At 39.7% G+C, this 26,714-nt stretch overlaps 1 protein-coding gene and 1 pseudogene across 1 annotated transcript in view; both read left to right on the top strand.

Moving 5' to 3' along the window:
• Nucleotides 1–26,714, top strand: part of SVOPL (SVOP like) — a 68,619-nt gene that overhangs the window by 34,816 nt on the left and 7,089 nt on the right. The window contains 2 exon segments of the mRNA XM_060019801.1: nucleotides 26,239–26,267; nucleotides 26,269–26,350. Of these exon segments, the coding sequence (XP_059875784.1) occupies nucleotides 26,239–26,267; nucleotides 26,269–26,350 (111 nt within the window).
• On the top strand, nucleotides 20,747–22,602 carry LOC132431359 (nucleolar protein 56-like; annotated as a pseudogene).

The raw sequence follows: 26,714 nt of genomic DNA, 5'->3' as shown, positions 1-26,714 counted from the left end.
TTTCAGAATTCTGGAAAACCATTTCTCTTATAGAGGGAAATACCACATAAAAAATTTTAATTTCTGCCCAGGAAAAAAAAAATACTAGACAAGGATGAAAGACAAACCTTTACTTTTCAAGGGTTTCAAAAAACCCTAATTGAATTGTCACAGCTGAACAATGATTTTGTTGTCCTGTTGAATGCCTGACCTTCCTCAGAAGCATGGAAACAATGAATCAATGCATAAGATGATACACAGAACTTCACCAGTTAATGGGAATAAAAAATCTATCCATTTCATAGTTTCATTAGTGATTTCTAGTAAGCAGTAAACTTACTGAGAAACTATGTTGTCCAAGATAAAGTTAGACACTAGTTAAAGTGGTAGGGACAGATTTTGATTAGTAATTATTGCAGTAGGGAAAAAGAGTCCAGTGTGAACTGAATTCAACTTTGATTTGTACAGAGGTGACTGGACTTTTTAAAGGGAGAAGAGGGAATAGGACAAGGAAGGTCTCAATAGAGAAAGGGAAGTGAAAATCAGCAAAAAGTGGTAAGAGGGGTTGGTCCACGTGAAACCCAGACAGGAGCCCTATCTCCAGGTATCGATCGGAACAAACAGTAAATTTTGTGGAAGCCTTGAGTATGTTCAGGTAGGCACTTTTAAGAGAACTAGGGTCATCCGAGGGGTATGGCTTTGAGCCGTTAGAAACTGTTAGTCTTTGTTCAAATCTTTATATACCAAGATTGAGGCTTAGGTGAGAAGCAGCTTAGAAAAGCCTGGCTAGGGTTTGGTCAAGGAGAAAGTTTTTCTCAATGTCAAGTGTGGTTCGTAAAAACATTTGTGTTTATTGTATTTTCAGTGATTTAAGAGATTTCCAAAGGCAATTTTGACCACGTGATTTTTTCTTCTTCCACACTGAAAACACAAAAATTAAAAACTTAGAAATAAAATTTTACTACCCTAATATTTTACTGGAGATAACAAATATAAATATTTTAATGAAGCCCTTGCAATATATCTAAGCATTTGTGCGTATAAATATGCATATACATTTTACTCAAATATGATCATAGTTATATACTTTTTATTTTTTTAATAGATTTAAAATACTTTATTGGAATTCAATTGTTAGCATGATATTTATGGTAACATTATTCATAGGGTGATTCTTTCCACTTTAATGAGATCTATTTTTATTTTTATTAATTTTTAAATTTTACTGAAGTATAGTTGATTTACAATGTTGTGTTAGTTTCAGGTGTACAGCAAAGTGATTCAGTTATACATATACTCATTCTTTTCCAGATTCTTTTCCCATATAGGTTGTTATAGAATCCTGAGTAGATTTCCCTGTGCTATACAGTAGGTCCTTATTGGTTATCTATTTTATATATAGTAGTGTGTTTATGTTAATCCCAAGCTCCTAATTTATCCCTTCCCCGTTTCCCCTTTGGTAACCATAAGTTTGTTTTCAAAATCTGTGAGTCTGTTTTGTAAATAACTTCATTTGTATCATTTTTAAAAATTAGATTCCACATATGAGTAATATCATATGATGTTTGTCATTCTCTGTCTGACTTCCTTCACTTAGTATGATAATCGCTAGGTCCATCCATGTTGCTGCAAATGGCATTATTTCATTCTCTTTTATGGTTGAGTAATATTCCATTGTATATATGTACCACATCTTCTTTATCCATTCCTCTGCCTGTGCACATTTAGGTTGCTTTTATGTCTTGGCCATTGTAAAAAGTGCTGCAATGGACATTGGGGTGCAAGTATCTTTTCTTTTTTAAAAAAATTAATTAATTGATTTTTGGCTGAGTTGTGTCTTTGTTGCTGCGCGCGGGCTTTCTCCAGTTGCAGCGAGTGGGGGCTACTCTTCGTTGCAGTGGTGGGCTTCTCATTGTGGTGGCTTCTCTTGTGGCAGAGCATGAGCTCTAGGTGTCCAGGCTTCAGTAGTTGTGGCTCGTGGGCTCTAGAGCGTAGGCTCAGTAGTTGTGGCGCACAGGCTTAGTTGCTCTGTGGCATGTGGGATCTTCCCAGGCCAGGGCTCAAACCCGTGTCCCCTGCATTGGCAGGCGGATTCTTAACCACTGTGCCACCAGGCAAGCCCCAGGGGTGCATGTATCTTTTTGAATTATGGTTTTATCTGGATACATACCCAGGAGTGGGATTGCTGGATCACATGGTAGTTCTATTTTTCATTTTTAATGAACCTCCATACTGTTCTCCATAGTGGTTATACCAATTTATTTATTTTTATTTTTTTAATTGAAGTATAGTTGATTTACAGTGTTGTGTTAATTACTGCTGTACAGCAAGTGACTCAGTTATACATATGTGTACATTCTTTTCCATATTCTTTGCCATTATGGTTTATCACAGGATATTGAATATAGTTCCCTGTGCTATACAGTAGGACCTCATTGTTTATCCATTCTATATGTACAAGTTTGCAGCTGCTAATCCCAAACTCCCAATCCATCCCTCTCCCACCCCCTCCCTCTAGGCAACCACCAGTCTGTTTTCTATGTCCCTGATTCTGTTTCTGTTTCATAGATAGGTTCATTTGTGTCATATTTTAGATTCCACATATAAGTGATATCATATGATATTTGTCTTTCTCTTTCTGACTTACTTCACTTAGTATGATAATCTCTAGTTGCATCCATGTTGCTGCAAATGGCATCACTTCATTCTTTTTTATGGCTGAGTAATATTCCGTTGTATATATGTACCACATCTTCTTTATCCATTCATCTGTTGATGGTCATTTAGGTTGTTTCCATGTCTTGCCTATTGTGAACAGTGCTGCTATGAACATAGGGGTGAATGTATCTTTTTGAATTATAGTTTTGCCTTGATATATGCCTGGGAGTGAGATTGCTAGATTATATGGTAATTCTATTTTTAGTTTATTGAGGAACCTCCATACTGTTTTCCACAGTGGCTGCACCAATTTACATTCCCACCAACAGTGCAGGAGTGTTCCCTTTTTCTCCACACCTCCTCGATCATTTATTGTTTGTAGACTTTTTGATGATGGCCATTCTGACCAGTATGAGGTGATGCCTCACTGTAGTTTTGATTTGCATCTTTCTAATAATTAGTGATGTTGAGCATCTTTTCATGTGCTTTTTGGCCATCTGGCCGTCTTCTTTTTTTTTTTTTTTTTTTGCAGTATGTGGGCCTCTCACTGTTGTGGCCTCTCCCGTTGCGGAGCACAGGCTCCGGATGCACAGGCTCAGCGGCCATGGCTCACGGGCCCAGCCGCTCCGCGGCATGTGGGATCTTCCCGGACCGGGGCACGAACCCGTGTCCCCTGCATCGGCAGGCAGACTTTCAACCACTGCGCCACCAGGGAAGCTCCTGGCTGTCTTCTTTGGAGAAATTTCTATTTAAATCTTCTGCCTGGGACTTCCCTGGTGGTCCAGTGGTTAGGACTCTGCATTTCCAGTGCGGGGGGCACGGGTTCAATCCCGGGTTGGGGAACTAAGATCCTGTGTTCAGTGCAGTGCGGCACCTCCACCCCCACTAGATCTGCTGCCCATTTTTCGATTGGGTTGTTTGTTTTCTTGAGGTAGAGCTGCACGAGCTATTTGTATGTTTTGGAGATTAATCCCTTGTTGGTTGCTTTGTTGGCACATTATTTTCTCCCATTCTGTGGGTTGTCTTTTTGTTTCTGGTTTCCTTTGCTGTGCAAAAGCTTTTAAGTTTAATTAGGTCCCATTTGTTTATTTTTGTTTTTATTTCATTACTTTAGGAGGTGAATCAAAAAAGTTATTGCTGCGATTTATGTCAGAGTGTTCTGCCTATGTTTTCATCTAAGAGGTTTATAGTGTCCGCCCTTACATTTAGGTCTTTGATCCATTTTGAGTCTATTTTTGCATATGGTGTTAGAGAATGTTCTTTTTTTTCTTTTTTAAATTATTTATTTATTTTAACATCTTTATTGGAGTATAATTGCTTTACGATGGTCTGTTAGTTTCTGCTTTATAACAAAGTGAATCAGCTATACATATACATATATCCCCATATCTCTTCCCTCTTGCATCTCCTACCTTCCCACCCTCCTTTTTAAATTTAAAAAAATTTTTAATTGTTGGCTGCATTGGGTCTTCATTGCCGTGTGAGCTTTCTCTAGTTGTGGCAAAGGGGGTTTACTCTTCATTGTGAGCAAGGGCTCTAGGTGCATGGGCTTCAGTAGTTGTGGCTCAAGGGCTCTAGACTCAGGCTTAGTAGTTGTGGTGCATGGGCTTAGTTGCTCTGCCTCATGTGGGATCTTTCCAGACCAGGGCTCGAACCCATTACCCCTTGCATTGGCAGGCAGATTCTCAACCATTGTGCCACCAGGGAAGTCCCATTAGAGAATGTTCTAATTTCATTCTTTTACATGTAGCTGTCCCGTTTTCCCAGCACCACTTATTGAAGAGACTGTCTTTTCTCCATTGTATATTCTTGCCTCCTTTGTCATAGATTAATTGACCATAGGTGCATGGGTTTATTACTGGGCTTTCTATCCTGTTCCACTGATTTATATTTCTGTTTTTGTGCCAGTACCATACTTTTTTGATGACTGTCGCTTTGTAGTATAGTCTGAAGTCAGGAAGCCTGATTCCTCCAGCTCTGTTTTTCTTTCTCAAGATTGCTTTGGCTGTTTGGGATCTTTTGTGTTTCCATACAAATTTACAATTCCTTTGTTCTTGTTCTGTGAAAATGCCATTGGTAATTTGATAGGGATTGCATTGAATCTGTAGATTGCCTTAGGTAGTATAGCCATTTGACAATATTAATTTTTCCAACCCAAGAACATGGTATATCTTTCTATCTGTGTCATCTTTGATCTCTTTCATCAGAGTCCTATAGTTTTCAGAGTACAGGTATTTTGCCTCCTTAGGTAGGTTTATTCCTAGGTATTTTATTATTTTTGATGCAGTGGTAAATGGGATTATTTCCTTAATTTCTCTTTCTGCTCTTTCATTATTAGTGTATACAAATGCAGGAGATTTCTGTGTATTAATTTTGTTTTTTTGCTGTTTTATTTATATTTATTTTTGGCTGTGTTGGGTCTTTGTTTCTGTGCGAGGGCTTTCTCTAGTTGCGGCGAGTGGGGGCCACTCTTCATCATGGTGCACGGGCCTCTCACTGTCGTGGTCTCTCTTGTTGCGGAGCACAGGCTTCAGACACGCAGGCTCAGTAGTTGTGGCTCATGGGCCCAGTCGCTCCGCAACATGTGGGATCTTCCCAGACGAGGGCTCGAACCCGTGTCCCCTGCATTCGCAGGCAGATTCTCAACCACTGCGCCACCAGGGACGCCCTGTGTATTAATTTTGTATCCTGCAACTTTACCAAATTCATTTATGAGCTCTAGTAGTTTTCTGGTAGCATCTTTAGGATTTTCTATATATAGTATCATGTCATCTGCAAACAGTGACAGTTTTACTTCTTTTCCAATTTGGATTCCTTTTATTTCTTTTTTATTCTCTGATTGCTGGGGCTAGGACTTCCAAAACTATGTTGAATAAAAGTGGTGAGAGTGGACATCCTTGTCTTGTTCCAGATATTAGAGGGAATGCTTTCAGTTTTTCACTGTTGAGAATGATGTTAGCTGTGGGTTTGTCATATATGGCCTTTAGTGTGTTAAGGTAAGTTCCCTCTATGCTCACTTTCTGGAGAGTTTTTTTTTTTTTTTTTTTATCATAAATGGGTGTTGAATTTTGTCAAAAGCTTTTTCTGCATCTATTAAGATGACCATAGTTTTTATTCTTCAGTTTGTTAATGTGGTGTATCACACTGATTGATTTGTGGATATTGAAGAATGCTTGCATCTCTGGGATAAATTCTACTTGATCATGGTGTATGATGCTTTTAATGTATTTTTGGATTTAGTTTGCTAGTATTTTGTTGAGTATCTTTGCATCTATATTCATCAGTGATATTGGTCTGTAATTTTCTTTTTCTGTAGTATCTTTGTTTGGTTTTGGTATCAGGGTGATGGTGGCCTCATAGAATGAGTTTGGGAGTGTTGCTCCCTTTGGAATTTTTTGAAGAGTTTCAGAAGGATGGGTGTGAGCTCTTCTCTAAATGTTGGATAGAATTCACCTGTGAAGCCATCTGGTCCTGGACTTTTGTTTGTTGGAAGTTCTTAAATGACAGTTTCAATTTCACTACTTGTGATTGATCTGTTCATATTTTCTATTTCTTCCTGGTTCAGTCTTCAACGTTCTACATTTCTAAGAACTTATCCATTTCTTCTAGGTTGTCCATTTTATTGGCATACAGTTGCTTGCTGTAGTCTCTTATGATCCTTTGTATTTCTGTGGTGTCAGTTGTAACTTCTGTTTCATTTCTAATTTTATTGATTTGAGTCCTCTCCCTGTCTTTCTTGATGAGTGTGGCTAAAAGTTTATCAATTTTGTTTTTCTTTTCAAAGGACCAGCTTTTATTATTTATTTATTTATTTTTAAAATTTTCTGTATGTATTTAATCTCCAGTCTCGTTCAACTGCTACACAGTCTTTGTCACACATTTAACAGATATTTATTGAGTTTCTACTATGTACCAGACTATGGTGCTAGAAGAATTCAGATACATTGATTTGATTGATTGGATTTCAAAAGGCTTAGAGTACAGTGGGCATCCAAAGGTTTGATATACATAAAACTTCTTAATAAGGCACCATCATTCTACAATTTTTTCTCAGTTTCTAAATTTGGAGTCTTTTTAATACTTGGGGAATGACCTAATTAACCAATAGCACTATGATGCTGAAAGCACTTACATTATAAAAAATATACATGATTATTCTGTAATTTATTATAAGGCAAATATGCAGGGCATTTGCTTAATTATTATTTTAATAGAGTACTTTGTCCATTTAGGGAGTTAAATTTAAAGTATCATGATAAAATCATAATAATTATGACATTTAGGTAACCTCACCTAAACCTATAACTTCAAATAAAATCAGTGACTCCCAAATGTGTATTTTTGGCCAACAGCTTGCTTTTGAGTTTCAGAAACTTGAAACCAATGCCCTGCTATACATTTCTACCTAAGTATCCCTCAAGTACTTCAAATTCAAAAGGTTCATATATAAACACAATATTTTCTCTTACAGAGCTGCTTTACCCTCAGTATGTTTTAGATTAGTTATTCCCAGTCCCAAGAGTTAACCTAATCCCCTGCTTCATATTTTTTTCACACACACACACACTGTATTTTATTTTTACAAGAGATAAATAAACTGAGACCAAGCATTGTAAGTGGATGACCACAACAAAAGCAACAGTGATTGCAATTACCAAACACGAAACACACTCATACTATGTCATAATATTGACGTTCAGTCCAGTAATCCTCCACTGTAACAGCTCCTTTACTTTGCAGTGAAAACTGATTTGTATATTTTTTGCCTCTGAGTCCTTGTGGGATTTTTTTTTTATTCAAACAGAAAGTCACAAAAATTATAATTCTCATCAGTTCACTCAGTCCCATGTATTAATTTTTTTCATCTTGATCTTTTGTTAGCACTTTTATGAATTCATCAGTTTTCCATTAGAGTTCTGAAAATGCTTCTTCATTCAGTTCAGCAGTATAGTCAGTTACCAGAAACCTGTATTTGTCAGAGTCTTTTCCATGAATTCCTTGAAGATGAAACCCTTTTATAGGAACATTTTTGCAGAAGCATCAGAGTACACCCAGAACTGTCTGTAAATGACAAAAGACTTAAAAATGACCACGGTTAAAGATTTGATGAAAGTTCATAATATTGCAATTGACAAGGAAATTTAGTTATTTCTGAGATATACATTTTAAAGTAATAACTAGAATTATGACTTATAACATTATACCAGAACATATAAGATTTTTAGAAATTTCATGTAATGTCTGAAACATTTATATTAATATATTTCCATACAAATAACCCAAAGAAAGTTTAGTATTAGTTGTTTTTTTTGTTTCTTTTTTTATACTGTAGGTTCTTATTAGTCATCAATTTTATACACATCAGTGTATACGTGTCAATCCCAATTGCCCAATTCAGCACACTACCATCCCCACCCCACCGCGGTTTTCCCCCCTTGGTGTCCATACGTTTGTTCTTTACATCTGTGTCTCAACTTCTGCCCTGCAAACCGGTTCATCTGTACCATTTTTCTAGGTTCCACATACATGTGTTAATATACGATATTTGTTTTTCTCTTTCTGACTTCACTCTGTATGACAGTCTTTAGATCCATCCACGTCTCAACAAATGACTCAATTTCGTTCCTTTTTATGGCCGAGTAATATTCCATTGTAAATATGTACCACATCTTCTTTATCCATTCGTCTGTCGATGGGCATTTAGGTTGCTTCCATGACCTGGCTATTGTAAATAGTGCTGCCATGAACACTGGGGTGCATGTGGCTTTTTGAATTATGGTTTTCTTTGGGTATATGCCCAGTAGTGGGATTGCTGGGTCATATGGTAATTCTATTTTTAGGTGTTTTAAGGAACCTCCATACTGTTCTCCATAGTGGCTGTATCGATTTACATTCCCACCAACAGTGCAAGAGGGTTCCCTTTTCTCCACACCCTCTCCAGCATTTGTTGTTTGTAGATTTTCTGATGATGCCCATTCTAACTGGTGTGAGGTGATACCTCATTGTAGTTTTGATTTGCATTTCTCTAGTAATTAGTGATGTTGAGCAGCTTTTCATGTGCTTCTTGGCCATCTGTATGTCTTCTTTGGAGAAATGTCTATTTAGGTCTTCTGCCCATTTTTGGATTGGGTTGTTTGTTTCTTTAATATTGAGCTGCATGAGCTGTTTATTTTGGAGATTAATCCTTTGTCCATTTGCAAATATTTTCTCCCATTCTGAGGGTTGTCTTTTGGTCTTGTTTCTGGTTTCCTTTGCTGTGCAAAAGCTTTTAAGTTTCATTAGGTCCCATTTGTTTATTTTTGTTTTTATTTCCATTACTCTAGGAGGTGGATCAAAAAAGATCTTGCTGTGATTTATGTCAAAGAGTGTTCTTCCTATGTTTTCTTCCAAGAGTTTTATAGTGTCCGGTCTTACATTTAGGTCTCGAATCCATTTTGAGTTTATTTTTGTGTATGGTGTTAGGGAGTGTTCTAATTTCATTCTTTTACATGTAGCTGTCCAGTTTTCCCAGCACGACTTATTGAAGAGACTGTCTTTTCTCCATTGTATATCTTTGCCTCCTTTGTCATAGATTAGTTGACTATAGGTGCATGGGTTTATCTCTGGACTTTCTGTCTTGTTCCATTGATGTATGTTTCTGTTTTTGTTCCAGTACCATATTGTCTTGATTACTGTAGCTTTGTATACAAAGCTTTGTATACTATACAGTACAGTCTGAAGTCAGGGAGTCTGATTCCTCCAGCTCCGTTTTTTTCCTTCAAGGCTGCTTTGGCTATTCGGGGTCTTTTGTGTCTGCATACAAATTTTAAGATGATTTGTTCCAGTTCTGTAAAAATGCCATTGGTAATTTGCATTGAATCTGTAGATTGCTTTGGGTAGTATAGTCATTTTCACAATATTGATTCTTCCAATCCAACAACATGGTATACATCTCCATCTGTTTGTGTCATCTTTAATTTCTTTCATCAGTGTCTTATAGTTTTCTGTGTACAGGTCTTTTGTCTCCCTAGGTTGTTTTATTCCTAGGTATTTTTTTTTTTTTTGCATTGGTAAATGGGAGTGTTTCCTTAATTTCTCTTTCAGATTTTTCATCATTAGTGTATAGGAATGCAAGAGATTTCTGTGCATTAATTTTGTATCCTGCAACTTTACCAAATTCATTGATTAGCTCTAGTAGTTTTCTGGTGGCATTTTTAGGATTCTGGCATTTTTCTTTTCCAATTTGGATTCCTTTTATTTCTTCTCTGATTGCCGTAGCTAGGACTTCCAAAACTATGTTGAACAATGGTGAGAGTGGACATCCTTGTCTCATTCCTGATCTTAGAGGAAATGCTTTCAGTTTTTCACCATTGAGAATGATATTTGCTGTGGGTTTGTCGTATATGGGCTTTATTATGTTGAGGTAGGTTCCCTCTATGCCCACTTTCTGGAGAGTTTTTATCATAAATGGGTGTTGAATTTTGTCAAAAGCTTTTTCTGCATCTATTGAGATGATCATATGGTTTTTCTTCTTCCATTTGTTAATATGGTGTATCACATTGATTGATTTGCATATATTGAAGAATCCTTGCATCCCTGGGATAAATCCCACTTGATCATGGTGTATGATCCTTTTAATGTGCTGTTGGATTCTGTTTGCTAGTATTTTGTTGAGGATTTTTGCATCTATATTCATCAGTGATATTGGTCTGTAATTTTCTTTTTTTGTGGTATCTTTGTTTGGTTTTGGAATAAGGGTGATGGTGGCCTCATAGTATGAGTTTGGGAGTGTTCCTTCCTCTGCAGTTTTTTGGAAGAGTTTGAGAAGGATGGGTGTTAGCTCTTCTCTAAATGTTTGATAGAATTCACCAGTGAAGCCATCTGGTCCTGGACTTTTGTTTGTTGGAAGATTTTTAATCACAGTTTCAATTTCCTTACTTGTGATTGGTCTGTTCCTATTTTCTATTTCTTCCTGGTTCAGTCTTAGAAGGTTATACCTTTCTACGAATTTGTCCATTTCTTCCAGGTTGTCCATTTTATTGGCATGGAGTTGCTTGTAGTAGTCTCTTAGGATGCTTTGTATTTCTGCAGTGTCTGTTGTTACTTCTCCTTTTTCATTTCTAATTTTATTGATTTGAGTCCTCTCCCTCTTTTCCTTGATGAGTCTGGCTAATGGTTTATCAATTTTGTTTATCTTCTCAAAGAACCATCTTTTAGTTTTATTGATCTTTGCTATTGTTTTCTTTGTTTCGATTTCATCTATTTCTGCTCTGATCTTTATGATTTCTTTCCTTCTACTAGCTTTGGGTTTTGTTTGTTCTTCTTTCTCTAGTTCCTTTAGGTGTACGGTTAGATTGTTTATTAGAGGTTTTTCTTGTTTCTTGAGGTAGGCTTGTATTGCTATAAACTTCCCTCTTAGAACTGCTTTTGCTGCATCCCATAGGTTTTGGATCATCGTGTTTTCGTTGTCATTTGTCTCTAGGTATTTTCTGATTTCCTCTTTGATTTCTTCAATGATCTGTTGGTTATTTAGTAGCGTATGGTTTAGCCTCCATGTGCTAGTGTTTTTCCATTTTTTTCCCGTAATTGATTTCTAATCTCATAGCATTGTGGTCAGAAAAGATGCTTGATATTATTTCAATTTTCTTAAATTTACTGAGGCTTGATTTTTGAACCAAGATGTGATCTATCCTGGAGAATGTTCCATGCACACTTGAGAAGAAAGTGTAATCTGCTGTTTTTGGATGGAATGCCCTATAAATATCAATTAAATCTATCTAGAACCAGCTTTTAGTTTCATTGATCTTTTCTATTGTGTTCTTCATCTCTATTTCATTTATTTCTGCTCTGATCTTTATGATTTCTTTCCCTTTACTAACTTTGGGTTTAGTTTATTCTTTTTTCTCTGGTTGTTTTAGGTGTAAGCCTAGGTATTTTATTTGAGCTTTTTCTTGTTTCCTAAGGTAAGATTGCATTGCTATAAACTTCCCTCTTAGTACTGCTTTTGCTGTGTCCCGTAGGTTTTAGATCATCATGTTTTCATTGTCATTTGGCTCTAGGTATTGTTTGATTTCCTCTTTGATTTCTTCAGTGATCCATTGGTTGTTTAGTAACATATTGTTTAGCCTCCATGTGTTTGTGTTTTTTAGTTTTTTTTTCCTGTAATTGATTTCTCATCTCATAGCACTGGGGTAAGAAGAGATGCTTGCTGTGATTTCTATTTTCTTAAATTTACTGAGGCTTGATTTGTGTCCCAAGATGTGATCTATCCTGAAGAATGTTCCATGTGCACTTGAGAAAAAAGTGTATTCTGCTGTTTTTGGATGGAATCTTCTATAAATATCAATTAAGTGCATCTGGTCTAATGTGTCATTTAAGGTCTGTGTTTCCTTATTGATTTTCTGTCTGGATGATCTATCCATTGATGTAAGTGGGGTGTTAAAGTCTCCCACTATTATTGTATTACTGTTGATTTCTCCTTTTCCGGCTTAGCATTTGCCGACCCCTGCCTTCTTAGGAGATCCTCCAAGACCTGCAGGTACGTCCAGCCCAGGATCCTATGGAGTTACTGCTTTGTGTTGGGTCCCACTGTATTTGAACCCTTGTGAGTGCTCTCCAAGAGTGCAGTCTCTGTTTGCCCCAGTCCTGTGAAGCTCCTGTACTCAAGCCCCACTGGCCTTCAAAGCCAACTGCTCTGGGCGGGTTCCTCCTCCCAATGCCAGACCCTCAGGCTAGGGAGCCTGACATGGGGCTCAGAACTCTCTTGTGGGAAAATCTTTGTGATATAATTATTTTCCAGTTTGTGAGTTGCCCACCCAATGGGTATGGGATTTGATTATGTCATGAAAGCACCCCTCCTGTGGTCTTGTTGTGAATTTTTTTTGTCTTTGAATGTACAATATCTTTTGTTGGTGGGTTCCAGTCTTTTCTGTTGATTGCTGTTCAGTAGTTAGTTGTGATTTTGGTGCTTTCAGGAGAGGAGGTGAGCTCAGGTCCTTCTACTCCACCATCTTGTCCAGAATCAAGGGGCTGCTTTTAGTTTGGATGCTTGCTGCCTCTTTCATCAGTGTGTGCCTGCCGTTATCCACTTGATATGGGGTGTGCAGGTGTGGTGGCTCTTGTGCAGTCCTAGGATGGTGGGGGAAGCACTTGGCGCCTGCTTGAAGGTCTCATAGTGGCAGCTGTGGCCAGTGCACTCCCAGGACAGCAGGGGCAGGGCTTGGCCCCTGCTTGTGGATATCCTAGGGATGGCTGTGGTCCGTACACTCCCGGGATGGGAGGGCAGTGCTTGGCACCTGCTCACATGTCTCATTGTAGCAGCTGCGGCCAGTGCACTTCTGGGACAGCAGGGGTAGGGCTTGGTGTCTGCTTGTGGGTTTCCTAGGGGTAGCTGCAGTCTGCACACTCCTGGGACGGGAGGGCGGTTCTTGGCACCTGCTCACAGGTCTTGTAGCAGTGGCAGTGACTTATGCCCTGCTCCTGTTGGCAGTGTCCTGTTGCTTGAGAATGCTTGTAGGGAATGAACCTCTTATGGTGGTCCTGCCCCCTCTCCTTGTGCACCCCCCATTAATGGCAGCTTGCCTCTCTGGTGTGCCCAGGCTTCTTCTGTGTACACCCTTGGTTGCCACATTCCAGCCTCTTCAGGCTGTCTCTGCACAGCCAACCCCAGTCCTACCCCTGGGTCTGGCCTCTGAAGCCTGAGCTTCAGCCCCCAGCCCCCACCTGCAGCAACAGATGAGTGTCTCAGCCTGGGGAGTGCAAGATGGCAGTGCTGACCTTCTGTGCAAGTTACTTTCTGTTTTGCCTTCCACAAACCGGTTTCTGCGCTCTCCTCCAAGGCTCTGAAGCTCCCCCTCCATCTAGGCTGATCTCCCCCACCACTGAGGGGGCTTCCCAGGGTGTAGGAACCTTTCCTTCTTCACAGCTCCTTCCCTGGGGTGCAGGCCCCATCCCAATTCCTTTCTTTTTCCTTTTGTCCTACCTGGTTACATGGAGATTTCCTTGCCCTTCTGGGCAAGAAGTCTGAGGTCTTCTGCCGGTGTTCTGTGTTAATGCTCCTACTTGTAGATCAATTTTTAATGTTTTTGTGGAAGAAGGTGAACTCCATGTCCTACTCCTCCACCATCTTGATCCCATCCCCATATACTTTTTAAGTTGAGATACAACTGACATATAATGTTATATTAATTTCAGGTGTACAGCATAGTGATTCCATATATGTATATATTACAAAATGATCACAATAAGTCTAACATCCATCACCATACATACACATTTTTCTTTTCTTGTAATGAGAACTTTTAACATTTAACCTCTTAGCAACTTTCAAGTATATAATACAGTATTAACTAGTCACAATGCTGTACCATACATCCCTAGGACTTATTTATTTTACAACTGGAGATGTGTACGTTTTGATCCCCTTCACCCATTTCACCCCCACCCCTGCTGCTGGCAACCACCAATCTGTTCTCTGTACCTGTGACAGTGTTTGTTTTTAGATTCCACATAAGTGAGATAATACAGTATTTGTCTTCCTCTATCTGGCTTATTTCCCCGAGCATAATGCCCTTAAGGTCCATCCATGCTGTTGTAAGTGCCAGGATTTCCTTCTTTTTTATGGCTGAATAATATTCCACGGTATATATACATACCACATTTACTTTATCCATTCATCCACTGATGGACACTTAGGTTGTTTCCATGTTTTGGCTGTTGCAAATAATGCTGCAATGAACATGGGAGTGCAGATAACTCTTCAAGCTAGTATTTTTGGTTCTTTTGGATAATTACCCAGAACTGGAATAGCTGGATCATATGGTAGTTCTATTTTTAATTTTTTGAGGAACTGCCCTACTGTTTTCCATATTGGCTGCACCAATTTATATTCCCACCATTGGTGAATGTGGGGTCTTAAAGTTCAAAATAGTTCCCTTTTCTCCACATCCTTACCAACTCTTGTGATCGCTTGCCTTTTTGATAATAGCTATTCTAACAGGTGTGAGGTGATGTCTCACTGTGGTTTTAATTTTCATTTCCCTGATGATTAGTAATGTTGAGTAGATTTTCACATACCTGTTGGCCATCTGTATGTCATCTTTGGAAAATTGTCTCTTCATGCCCTCTGCCCATTTTTACATTGAATTGTTTTCTTGCTATTGAGTTGTATGAGTTTTTCTATATTTCAGATATTATTCATTCATTCATTGGTGAATGTGGGGTATTAAAATCCCCTACTATTACTGTATTGACATCTGTTTCTCCCTTTAGATCTGTTAATATTTGCTTTATATATTTAGGTGCTCCTGTATGGGGTGCATAAGTATTTACAAATGTTATATATTCTTGTTGGAGTGACCCTTTTATTATTATGTAATGACCTTCTTTGTCACTTAAAGTCTATTTTGTCTGATAAAAGTATAGCTACCCTAGCTTTCTTTTTGGTTTCCATTTGCATGGAGTATCTTTTATCATCCTTTCAGTTTCAGTCTGTGTGCGTCCTTACATCTGAAGTGAATCTCTTGTAGGCAACATATAGATGGGTCTTGTTATTTTTTGAAAAATCCATTGTCACTCTGTCTTTTGATTGGAGAATTTAGTCCTTTTACATTTAAAGTAAGTATTGATAGATATATACTTATTGCCATTTCTCTGTTTTCTGTCTTTGTTCCTAGGTTCATTTCTTTTTGTCTTACTCTCCCTTTCTGATTTGACAATTTTCTGTCATGCTATGCTTGGATTCCTTTCTTTTTCTCTTTTGTGTATCTGCTCTAGGTTTTTGCTTTGTGGCTACCATGAGACTTACATAAGACATTTTAGAGATACAGCTGTTGATTTGATAGCAGCTCCAGTTCAAATGCTTTCTAAAGCTCTACATTTTTACTCCCCACGCACACTTTGTTTTTGATATCACAATTTACATATTTTTATCCTGTGTATCCATTAACACATTATTGTAGTTAGAGTTATTTTTACTACTTTTGGAGTGGGCAGAGGAAGAGCAGGAAGATGGTACCAGGCAGTCTTCTGGTCTCTGGAGAGGATTATAGTTGGTCCCTAGATGTGTGTTTAATTAGAAGCCTGCCACTCAGGTTGCAGCTGTGAAGATAAGCTTACAGGCCTCTTTCCCAGAAAGAAGGTGTTTCAGTCTGCTGGCTCTCTGCTGCTGTGCCCTGGGGTGTAGGTAGTTAAGAACTCTTTCTCTGTTACTTTCTTGTGGGACCCGTAAACATAAACCTTGCTGGCCACCAGAGCCAGGCGATCAAGGGGTGTTCCCTTTTGTGGCAGTAGCCACAAAAATTGGGACACCATACATGTACACAAGCTCCTTTTGGGGAGATAGCAGAGATCTGGAGCAAGGCAGAGAGACAGCACAAAGATGGCACCTGCCAGCCTTCATCTTTGCAGAGTATTTCAGTAGGCTCCTGGATGTATGTTAAAGCAGATGCCTGCCCCACAAGGTGATGGTTTAAAATAAGCAAATAAGCCTCTTTCACAGAAAGACTGGATGTGTTTCAGTGGGCTGACTGCACTGGTCCCCAGGTGGGTAGCCAGGCTCCCTGGGAGCCCTCTAAGGAAAATGCTCAGTTTGCTATAGCCTTGTCTTATAGTGGATGCAAGCCCTCTTGGCTTTCAAAACTAGATGTTTTGCAGGTTCATCTGTCAGGTGCAGGTCTTAAAAGTTGTGGTGCCAGATGTGGGGTTGGAACCCGTCACTCCTCATGGAGAAGCTCAAGGTTGTGAGTTCCCCTCTTTTTGTGTGTCACTGAACCGGGGGTGGGTTCATGGTAAGATTGTGTCTCAGCCTCTTCCACCCATTTTGATGTGGGATTTTCTTCTTTGCCTGATGTGAAGGAGTCACTCAGCTAGTTTTGGGGTTTCTTTCAGAGGATATTATTTTGTATGTAGCTGTAGATTCAGTGTGTCCATGAGAGGAGGTGGGTTCATCTTGAACCCAAACCTTCATGGACTTTTTTTTTTTTTTTTTGCGGTACGCGGGCCTCTCACTGTTGTGGCCTCTCCCATTGCGGAGCACAGGCTCCGGAGGCGCAGGCTCAGCGGCCATGGCTCACGGGCCTAGCTGCTCCGCGGCATGTGGGATCTTCCCGGACCGGGGCACGAAGCCGTGTCCCCTGCATCGGCAGGTGGACTCTCAACCACTGTGCCACCAGCGAAGCCCTCATGGACTTTTTATAGCCTGCTTTTGGCATGCAACAATATGTTACATTTTTCATGTTGATAAAAATAAAAGTCAAGCCCTTTTTCATGCTGAAAAATGTCATATGTATACTCCAAAAATTACTTTCAAGAACTTTGTCAGTTCTGTATTGTTAAATGTCTAGACTATTTGATATTTGTCTATTATAAACAACAGTTGTAAGCACTCTTGTGCTTACATTTTTATCCAACTATGCAATTATCTCTTTAGGATAATTCCTAGAAATTGGATTGGTAGGTCAGGGGGTCTGCTTATTTTCCATTTTGATACATTGTGCTAAAATTCTCTTTGGGAAGCCTGTACCAGTGTGTTAGGCCTTGCTGCTTCACATACTGGCCAACTAGTTTTGTCTATTTCATCTTTGCCAATATTACTGGCAGTAAATGATATCTTTGATATTGTAATTCACGTTTCTTCGATTAGGAATGAAACTGAACGTTCTTTTCATATTTTAATTGGCTATCTTTTTTAGCTTGTTCACTCAGGTCCTTGTCCATTTTTCAATTTGGTCTTTAATACATTGATTTGTAAGAGTCCTTCATATATATAAAGGATTTTAATCATTTTCCTGACATACTACAAATGTTCCTCCCAACTTTGTTTGTCTTTCCTTCTTGTTTATGGTCCTCTTTCTCTGTACAGAAACTTAAGGTTCATAGACACTCAAATATATCAATGTTCATGATTAGAATTCTGAGAATACACATCTCTTTTCTTCCAGTCCTTCTCTGGTCTTGTCTTTCTTTGGGGAAAAGCTGTACAAACTTTTTATTGAAATATGACATACATATAAAAGTGGCCATATCATAAGTGTACAACTCAATCAATTTTCCCAAAGTGAAATGAATCCCAAATTCTGACCCAGAAATCCCTGACGTGCCCTCTTTCAGGCCATTATAGTGTCGAAGTGTGAGGTCTACTGTAGGAAACAGCTTTATAATTTCCTATATGGCAGGCCAGTTGTCCCTACACTATTTATTTAACTATTTATTTCATTTATTTCCCTATATTTTTACTCATGGATTAGAAATGTCTACTTATATTCCCACAATCACTTGGTCTGTTTCTAGCCTTGCTATTTTAGTCCATTGATCTGTGTGGTTTCGTCACTGTCATATTCTTTTCATTAGTCAGGTGGGGTTTATAGTACATTTTCAAAACTGGTTGTGTAAGCTCCACCTCATTGCTATTCTTTCTCAGATAAGATTTAGAATCATTTGCAATGTGCCTCCCTTGTCTGCCCAAATCCTATTAAGATTTTAATTGTTAAGTCATTAAATGTATCAGTTAATTTAGGAAAAGTTGACTTTTTTTCTTAGTGTTGTCTTCCCATATAAGAACAAGGTTCTTCTCTCCATTTGTTCAGTGTTTCTTCTGTGTTCCTTGCTGGGATTTTGTTTTCTTCAAATAGATCCTGCACATCTTGTTAAGTTTCTTAGGCATTTTAAGGCTTTTCATTGTTATTGCAAATAAATGATTTTCTTCCATTATAACTTCTAGTCTAACATTCTAACTAGCTATTGGTATTTAGAGAGGCTATTAAGTTTTTTGTCTATTGATTTTTCAAACTGCCAGCTTACTGAACTCATTCTGATGGGTTTTCATTTGAGTCTCTGAGTTTTTCAGGTTTGTCATTGATCTGTCCTGTGATTTCAATCTATCCCTCCATGTTGAATCCTTCTGGTCAGCACTTTAATGTTAAGATTCCATAGCTTACAAACTGTAATGTGAACTCCATTGACTCACTCTTTCCTCTTCTTTCCACTCAAACCACTTAAGAGTTCTTCCTCCTCACTGTCCTCATTTCCTTCCCCCCACTCACTCGTCCGCCTGCTCCAACTGGCTGCAACCTTTCTGACTCCAACAAAATGCTTGGTAGGGTCTCTGTGAGCGCCACGTCTCTAAATCCAAACGTCGTTTTAACCCTGCATTTTGCGGGACCTCTCCTTCACATACAGTTCTGATGGCCTCGCCCTCGCGCGCTGTCCCCTTCCTACGGTATCGTCACCTTGCATTTTGTGGTCTTCCTCCTGCATCTTCCACTGCTCTTCCTCAGTCTCTTTGTGGTACACCTTCCTCTACTCTTTATTATTGAGGATTCTTTATTTTTTTATACAGCAGGTTCTTATTAGTTATCTAATTTATACAAATTAGTGTATGTATGTCAATCCCAATCTCCCAATTCATCCCCGCTCCCCCACTGAGGATTCTTATTGCTTAATATTAGATCCTCATCTTTTCATATTTTACTCTCCACTTAGGTGATTTCACCCATTTTTATGATTTTAATCACCAACTATATGCTCATGACTCCCATCTTTATATCTCTAGTCTAGGCCTTTCTTCTGAGCTGCGATTTATATATCCATTCACCTCCTCCACATTTCTGCTTGAATGTCTCAAACTCACCTTAAATTCACCACGTCCAATATTAAAATCATGACATTTTTCCCCAAGTCCACTCCTCTTCACAGTTTCCATCAGTGCATGGCGTCACTACCCAACCTGGAACTGTCCTTTGCTGTTCCCTTCTCTCTCATCATCATAGCCGGTCCTAAAACCATGTGGATTTAACATCCTAATAATAGATGCTGAACCCTTAACCTTATCTCCTTTTCCACCACCAGCATCACTCTGGTTTGAACTACCATCACCTTTCCCTGGATGGCTAAGGTAGCGTCCTGCCTGGTCTCCTCTGTGCTCTTACTCTCCTCCAACTCATTTTCCTCACTGCATCCGTGCAGATCTTACATTGTTCTTGTGCTTAAACTCTGTCATCTTGCCCTTGCCATTCCTCAACAATAAAGACCAAAATCCTCAACATGTGCTATGGGGCTGTAGCAATGAGGCCCCCGTCTTGCACTCTTACCTGCTTGTAAAATTTCAAACACAGAAATGTGTAACTGAGAAAGGAATAATTCTCTGTAATTCTATCACCAGAGATAGCCACCAGTGTATGTCTTAATGGTTTGGGGTATATTCTTCCAGATGCTTTTTTATGCATATATATTATGTCTCTCTTGGTATATCTGTTATCAGTAATATACCAGAGTTGTATGAGTGTATCTATAAACCTATTACATACATATTATACTAGAGGCTTGTAAATATGTAGATAGCCTTACTTAATAAATACCTACATCTGTCTGTGTATCTACCTGCTATGGTCACCTGCAGAGACAGATGGAACTTCCCTCCACTCCTCCCCACCCCCCCCAAAAAACTGGGCGTCAGATGTCAAGACTGATGTCACATACACACACCAAGAGGGTATGAAAGGTTTATTGTTTAACTACATAGCTGAGATCTCTGGGAGAGCAGGGTAGCCCCCTCAGGCAGATCCAAAATGGCCTGAGAGAGCAGGCAAGGAGATTGGCTGGGGTTTTTCTTGCGGCCAGATTTGAGTGTTTCCATGCTCGGGCAGGGGCTTGTGTGGTTTGAATCTCCTGCCAGTACCAAAGGATGAAGCATCCAGGCTTTCTTACCAGTTTGTTCAGAAATAGGGGTACAAGGGGAAGAGGGAAGGGTGAGGCTTAAAGGCTGTCAGCAGTCCTCAAGTGGAGTCACACTCCTCTTTACACTGTGTATCCATGTGTGTGTGTGAGTACACATGTGGATAGGCCCATGTTCAAACATACACATACCCAAACCTGTCCATCCATCCGTCTAGCCACACATACCTACATATGTATCTACATATTGCAACTGCCTTTCGTCATTAATAATCATTTTATGTTAGTATGTGGAGATCAACCTCATTCTCTTATGTAGGTGCATAGATTTCCATTGTAGGGATGTGTATAATTAGATAGCCATTACCTTGTTCATGAAGTTGTTCCTAATGTTATTTCTTTCTGCTTTTACAAACAACGGGGCACTGAACATCACGCACAACTTTGTAACTGTGCGACTATGTTAGTCATTGAGCTCTCTTATGTTCCGGATACTGTGAAAACCCAGGTCCCAGATTATTTGAAGTGACATTCTAGTGGAGAATAGACAAGGGACAAACAAACAGTTTGCTAACATGTTCAATATGATTACTGATATAAACACATATAAAACAGGGGAAGGAGATGGTGATGGGAGCGGTCTGCTATATCTGGTGGTTAGGGAGGGCCTCTACAATAGGGCAGAGTCATGTGGGAATGGCCACAGAGTATGTCTAAGGAAAAGCATTCTTTTTTTATAAATTTATTTATTGTATTTATTTTATTTTTGGCTGCATTGGGTCTTTGTTGCTGCGCGCGGGCTTTGTCTAGTTGCAGCGAGTGGGGGGCTACTCTTCGTTGCGGTGCACGGGCTTCTTATTGCGGTGGCTTCTCTCGTTGCGGAGCATGGGCTCTAGGAGCGTGGGCTTCAGTAGTTGTGGCATGCAGGCTCAGTAGTTGTGGCTTGCAGGCTCTAGAGCACAGGCTCAGCAGTTGTGGTGCACGGGCCTAGTTGCTCCGCGGCATGTGGGATCTTCCCAGACCACGGCTTGAACCTGTGTCCCATGCATGGCAGGAGGATTCCTAACCACTGCGCCACCAGGGAAGCCCAGGAAAAGCATTCTTACGTAGAAAAAGCCTACTGAATAATTTTTGAGGTCAAAGGGTGTGCATATTTTAAATTACAATGGATCTTTTAAGAAAATTTATATACTCCTTGATATATTAATATTAACACACTCTTAAACAAGCAACCCTGTTTCTTTCCGTCATCACTAAAAAGCCTTTTTTTAACCTTTTTTGATATGGTGGACAATAACTCACATCTCCTCTTAATTTGTACTTTGTTATTAGTAAGGCTGAGCATCTTTCATCTGTTTATTATCCATTTGTCTTTTTTTGGTAAACTGCTTATTTATGGGATTTGCTCTAATTTCTTCAGGCCATTGGCCATTTATTATTATACTACAGATATTTTTTCATTATTCATGGTTTGCCTTATGATGTTACTATCAAAGTTTTTGGCATGCAAAATATCAATTTTTTTGTAGTCCACTTACCAATTATTTTCACGTAAGGAGTTAGTGTTTTGGGTCATGCTTAGTGGCCTTCATTAATCCAAATTTCTAAAAATGTTTCTTAAACACTGAAAGTGCAAAGGCTTTCAATGTTTTATCTAAAACATTAAATTCTTTGATTTATTCACAATTTACTTATGCTTGAGACCTGAGGTAAAGGTCTCAGCTTTAAAAAGCAACAACACAAACTGATTTAATGAGCCTGATTCAATAATGCCAAGAGAGAGAACTGGGGAACCGGAGGTCTTCAAGCCTTTCCAGCACTTTCTTTGGCCAGGCAGAGGAAGAGGCTGCTGAGGTTACTAGGAAGCTGGAGAAACAGGAGAAGAAACACTTGAAGAAGGAAAAGGCTGGCTGCGATTGCCCTGGCGTCTTCAGAAAACAGCAGCAGGACCCTGGAGGAATGTGAGGGGACAAGTGAAAGAGCCGAAAAGAAGCAAAAGCAAAAGCCCCAGGAGGCTCCTCAGGAGAATGGAAGTAAGACCCATCTGTCTCCTCCAAACCCCCCCAAAAGAAATCTTTTTCCAAGGAGGAGCTGGTTAGTAGTGATCTTGAGGAAACAGCTGGCAGTGGAAGTCTCACCAAGAGGAAGAAATCTTTCCCCAAAGAGGAACCAGTGAGTGACTCTGAAGAGTCAGGAAACAAGAAGGTCCCCAGGCAAAAGAGGAAATTCTCTTCCAAGGAGGAGCCACTCAGCAGTGGACCTGAAGAGGCTGCTGCCAGCAAGAGCAGCAGCTCCAAGAAAAAGAAAAAGCTCTGAAACCTCCCCCAGGAAAATCAGAATGGACATTTCCCTAGGGGGGCATAACTTGCAGACGTTATTTCCCAACCCATCCCCTATCTCAATAAAAACCAAACCAAAACAGAACAAGCAAACAAAGCCACAAAACAGTGCTTATAGCTGGTTGCTCCCAGGCCATTCATCATCCTTTTGTCCGGCCCCTCTCGGTTGATTTAACACGCCCCTATTACAATAACCAAATTTCCATAAATTCTTGGATCTGTTTTGTGACTCATTGTTTTACTGATCTATTTTGGCACTGATATCATATTGCTGATGATTGGAACTTTGTTTAGTGCCTCTTAGCCGAATAACCTCCCCAGATTCCCTCACCCGCACGTGTTTTCAGAAGTGTCTTGATTTTTATAGATATGTTAATGCTTTCAAATTAACTTTAGAATCAGTTTTTCCCCCCAGATTGACTCAAAAATACTACTGGGATTTTGACTGAGAATCCATTAGTTACTACAGATTACTTTGAGAACCATTTTTTAAAACAATACTGCATTTTTCTAAGAACTAAACAAATTTATTCAATTTTTCGTGTCCCTTAGTAGGGACATGAAAAATACCTTCATATATGTAATACATTTCTTAAGTTTATTCCTAAGTATTTTATTTTTGTTCCTATTTATCTGCGTCCAACAAAGTTAATATGCTGTATTTTCATTCCATTCAATGTTATTTTTTATTTTTCTTGAGACTTCTTTGACCTGTGGATTGTTTAGAAGTGTTTGGAGATTTTGCTGTCATCTTTATTTCTAGCTTTGATAGCATTTGAGTCAGAGAACACACTCTATAATTTCAGTTCTTTTAAACCCTTTGAGGTTAATGTTATGGCCCAGAACGAGGTCTATCTTGGTGAATGTTCTGCTGTTGGTTCGGTGGGTGTTCTATGAATGTCAATGAGATCCTCCTGGTTGATGGTGTCATGAAGTTCTATATCCAGCTGATTTTGTCTAGCAGTTTGTCAATTGAGAGAGGGGTATTGACGTCTCCAACTATATGTAGATTTGTTTCTCCTTTCAGTTTTTTCTGAAAGAATGTAATTTGAAGCTCTTTGGTGTATAAACCTTTAGGAGTGTTTTCTTGTTGGACTGAACCTTTTATCATTGTGTAATATCCCTCTTTGTCCCTGGTCTGGGCTGATTTTTAGAAGTAGAGATTTACAGATCTGTTTTTTGATACAGTGAATCTGGAGTGGGGCCTGAAAATATGCATTTTAACAAAATTCCCAGCTGATTTTTAGTGTTTTTGGTTTATTTGGTTTTTTGGATCTATACCCAGGAATGGAAATGCTGGGTCACATGGTAGTTCTGTTTTTAGTTTTCTGATGAATCTCCATACTGTTTTCCACAGTGGCTGCATTCTCACCAACAGTGCACAAAGGTGCCCTTTTCTCCACATCTTTGCCAACATGTTATTTGTGTTCTTTTTGATTATAGTCATTCTGACAGGTGTGAGGTGATTTCTTGTTGTAGTTTTGATTTGCATTTCCCTGATTAACGATGTTGAGCACCTGCTAACATGCAGATGTGCCTGTTAGCCATCTGCATTTCCTCTTTGACAGGATGATTTTTATAATTAGGTATTACTCAGAGTTCTTGCTTACAAACAATAAAAACTGACTTTGGTTAACTTAGGCAGAAAGGAATTTTTAATTTTTTTAATTAATTTTATTTTTGGCCATGCTGTGCAGCATACAGGATCTTAGTTCCCTCACCAGGGACTGAACCTGTGCCCCATGCAGTGGAAGTGCGGAGTCTTAACCACTGGACTGCAAGGGACATCCCAGAAAGGAATTTATTGAAAGAATATCCAGTAACACTGACTTGATTGCTAGAGTCCTGCTAGGAAGCAGAGCCCTAAACCCCGCTAGGGAAGCCAAAGAAATGAAGGAATTGCTCTCCCTGATCCTAGTGGGTAGAGCACAAAGTTTTATGACCTAAACTTAACCATCAGGCTCTCACACCACTTCAGACTTTGAATCTGGTGCAAAGAATATGAAGTAGAGCTAGTTTAGAATTCAGCCTGGTGGTGGTGAGAATTTTGGTGTCAAAACAGAAGTGGCAGTAATGGCAGAACCTAGACACATGCCTAACTGCGGCATCATTTGGTCATGGTTCAGACTGCCTGGTCTCCTTTGGTTTCCATCCCTTTTATCATCCTGGTTTCCCAAAACTCCTGTTCGGCGAAAATTGTAACATATTTTATTTTTGGAGATTAAATCAGAAAATAATAACGTATCACTTGCTAGGTCAACTACGAAATAGTAAATGTGGTTAATACCATGGGTTCTGTTTGCCTGACAAGTGGAATGATTTACTGTTTTAGAAGGCAAATAGGCGGACTTCCCTGGTGGTCCAGTGGTTAAGACTGCGCATCCAATGCAGGGGGTGCGGGTTCGATCCCTGGTTGGGGAACTAAGAGCCCACATGCCGTGCAGCACAGACAAAAAAAACAAAAAAAAGGTCAAGTAGGCCTTATACACAGGATGGGCTCTCAAATTGTGTATCTTAAGGGAACCTTAGTGGTGGTGACAGCAGTAGGGATCTGTTATGTGTCAGGGATCTATCTGTGACTTTGGACAAGTAGTCACTTAGCCCTTCCTTACTCTAGGATTATCTGTAAAGTGAAGAGGTTGGACTAGACCAAAGACTAGTGTCTAGGTCTCCAAACTGCAATATTCTGTGACTCTAGAGAGCCTCGTTGTTCCTTAATCATTTCAGTTAACCATCCTTGTGAGATTAGTTGACAGCTACTACCATGTGCTTGGCTTTTTGCTAACTTTGGGCAAAGTCCTAGGGATGTGTGAGATGCAGTGTCTAAACCAGTGGTCTCCAACCTCTTTGGCACCAGGGACTGGTTTTGTGAAGACGATTTTCCACGGATGGGGCTGTGGGTGGGGGAGATGCCTCAGGCGGTAATGCGAGCGATGGGAGCGGCAGATGAAGCTTTGCTCGCTTGCCCATCACTCACCTCCCGCTGTGCGGCCTGGTTCCTAACAGGCTGCGGACCGGTACCGGTCTGTGGCCCGGGGGTTGGGGACCCCTGGTCTAAACTAACCAGTATCAGGATGAGAATGGTGTCCACTTTTTCTACGGTAAGTTTTGATTGGTTGTGACCCATGAAGCATCATGAACACAGACATGTTATCATTTCAGAGACCAGGAAATTACATCTATTCCCAAAAGACTTCCTCCTGGTTGATCCTGTCAGAACTGAAGAGGGAGAGTAGACTTTTAGCAGAGGGGGTACTGTAGGAAAGGAGAGGGTTACAAGTTAAGCTGAATTGGGTAGGAAAACAGGCAGCTCTCCCCAGGTACTGGGTTGCTCTGGAGAAGCCTGAGGGGTGAATGCAGGGAGAAGTCTGACTTGGCCAGTGCATGTTAATGTCACTCGCAGCTCATGGAAGAGTCGCACAAAATTGCCTACAGTAGCTTGGCCCAAATAAATAATAGACCTAGGATGTCAGGAATGCACAAGTTACAGAACGGCTGCAAAGCCCTTTGTTTACATATTTGGTGAAGTGAATTCTTATTTTGCCTTTAGCATAAAAGTCAGTTTAAAAGTGACTGGGGCACAATCTGTTTAGTCATCCCTTGTGCTTTGCAGGTTCTCACGAGTGCATCATTTCTGGGAGCCTTGTCTTTTCTCATCTGTCTGCGTTGTGTGTGCCATTTCTGCATTTACTCTCCCTATTGAGACCAAAGGACGGGCCCTACAGGTAAGTGATGCAGGACTCTCTTAAGCATTCTCAACTAACACCTTTTGACTAAAGGAAATAAGCTTGGAGTATGGAAATTCTTTTAAGCAGACGATGATGCCCAAGTCTGTGCTAACACAATGGTACATCTGTTTAGCAGGTTCCAGTAGAAAAAATGGGTATCCACTGTTCCTGCATATAACTTTGAGCAGCAAACCGATTATTCATTTCAAACCTTTCCTTCCTGTAAAAGTTGACTAAGATGAATGATATTATTGACACCTCAGCTTTCTACCCTTCACTTTTCTGTTTGTAAGCATTGCTGCAGAGCTAAATGTGGCCAGAGGATCAGAAACAGCTATTTGCATTGCCCTTAGGATCACAG

The sequence above is a fragment of the Delphinus delphis genome, chromosome 9 (genome assembly GCF_949987515.2).
Source record: "Delphinus delphis chromosome 9, mDelDel1.2, whole genome shotgun sequence".
NCBI classification, from domain to species: domain Eukaryota; kingdom Metazoa; phylum Chordata; class Mammalia; order Artiodactyla; family Delphinidae; genus Delphinus; species Delphinus delphis.
This window is presented reverse-complemented; position numbering and strand designations above follow the sequence as displayed.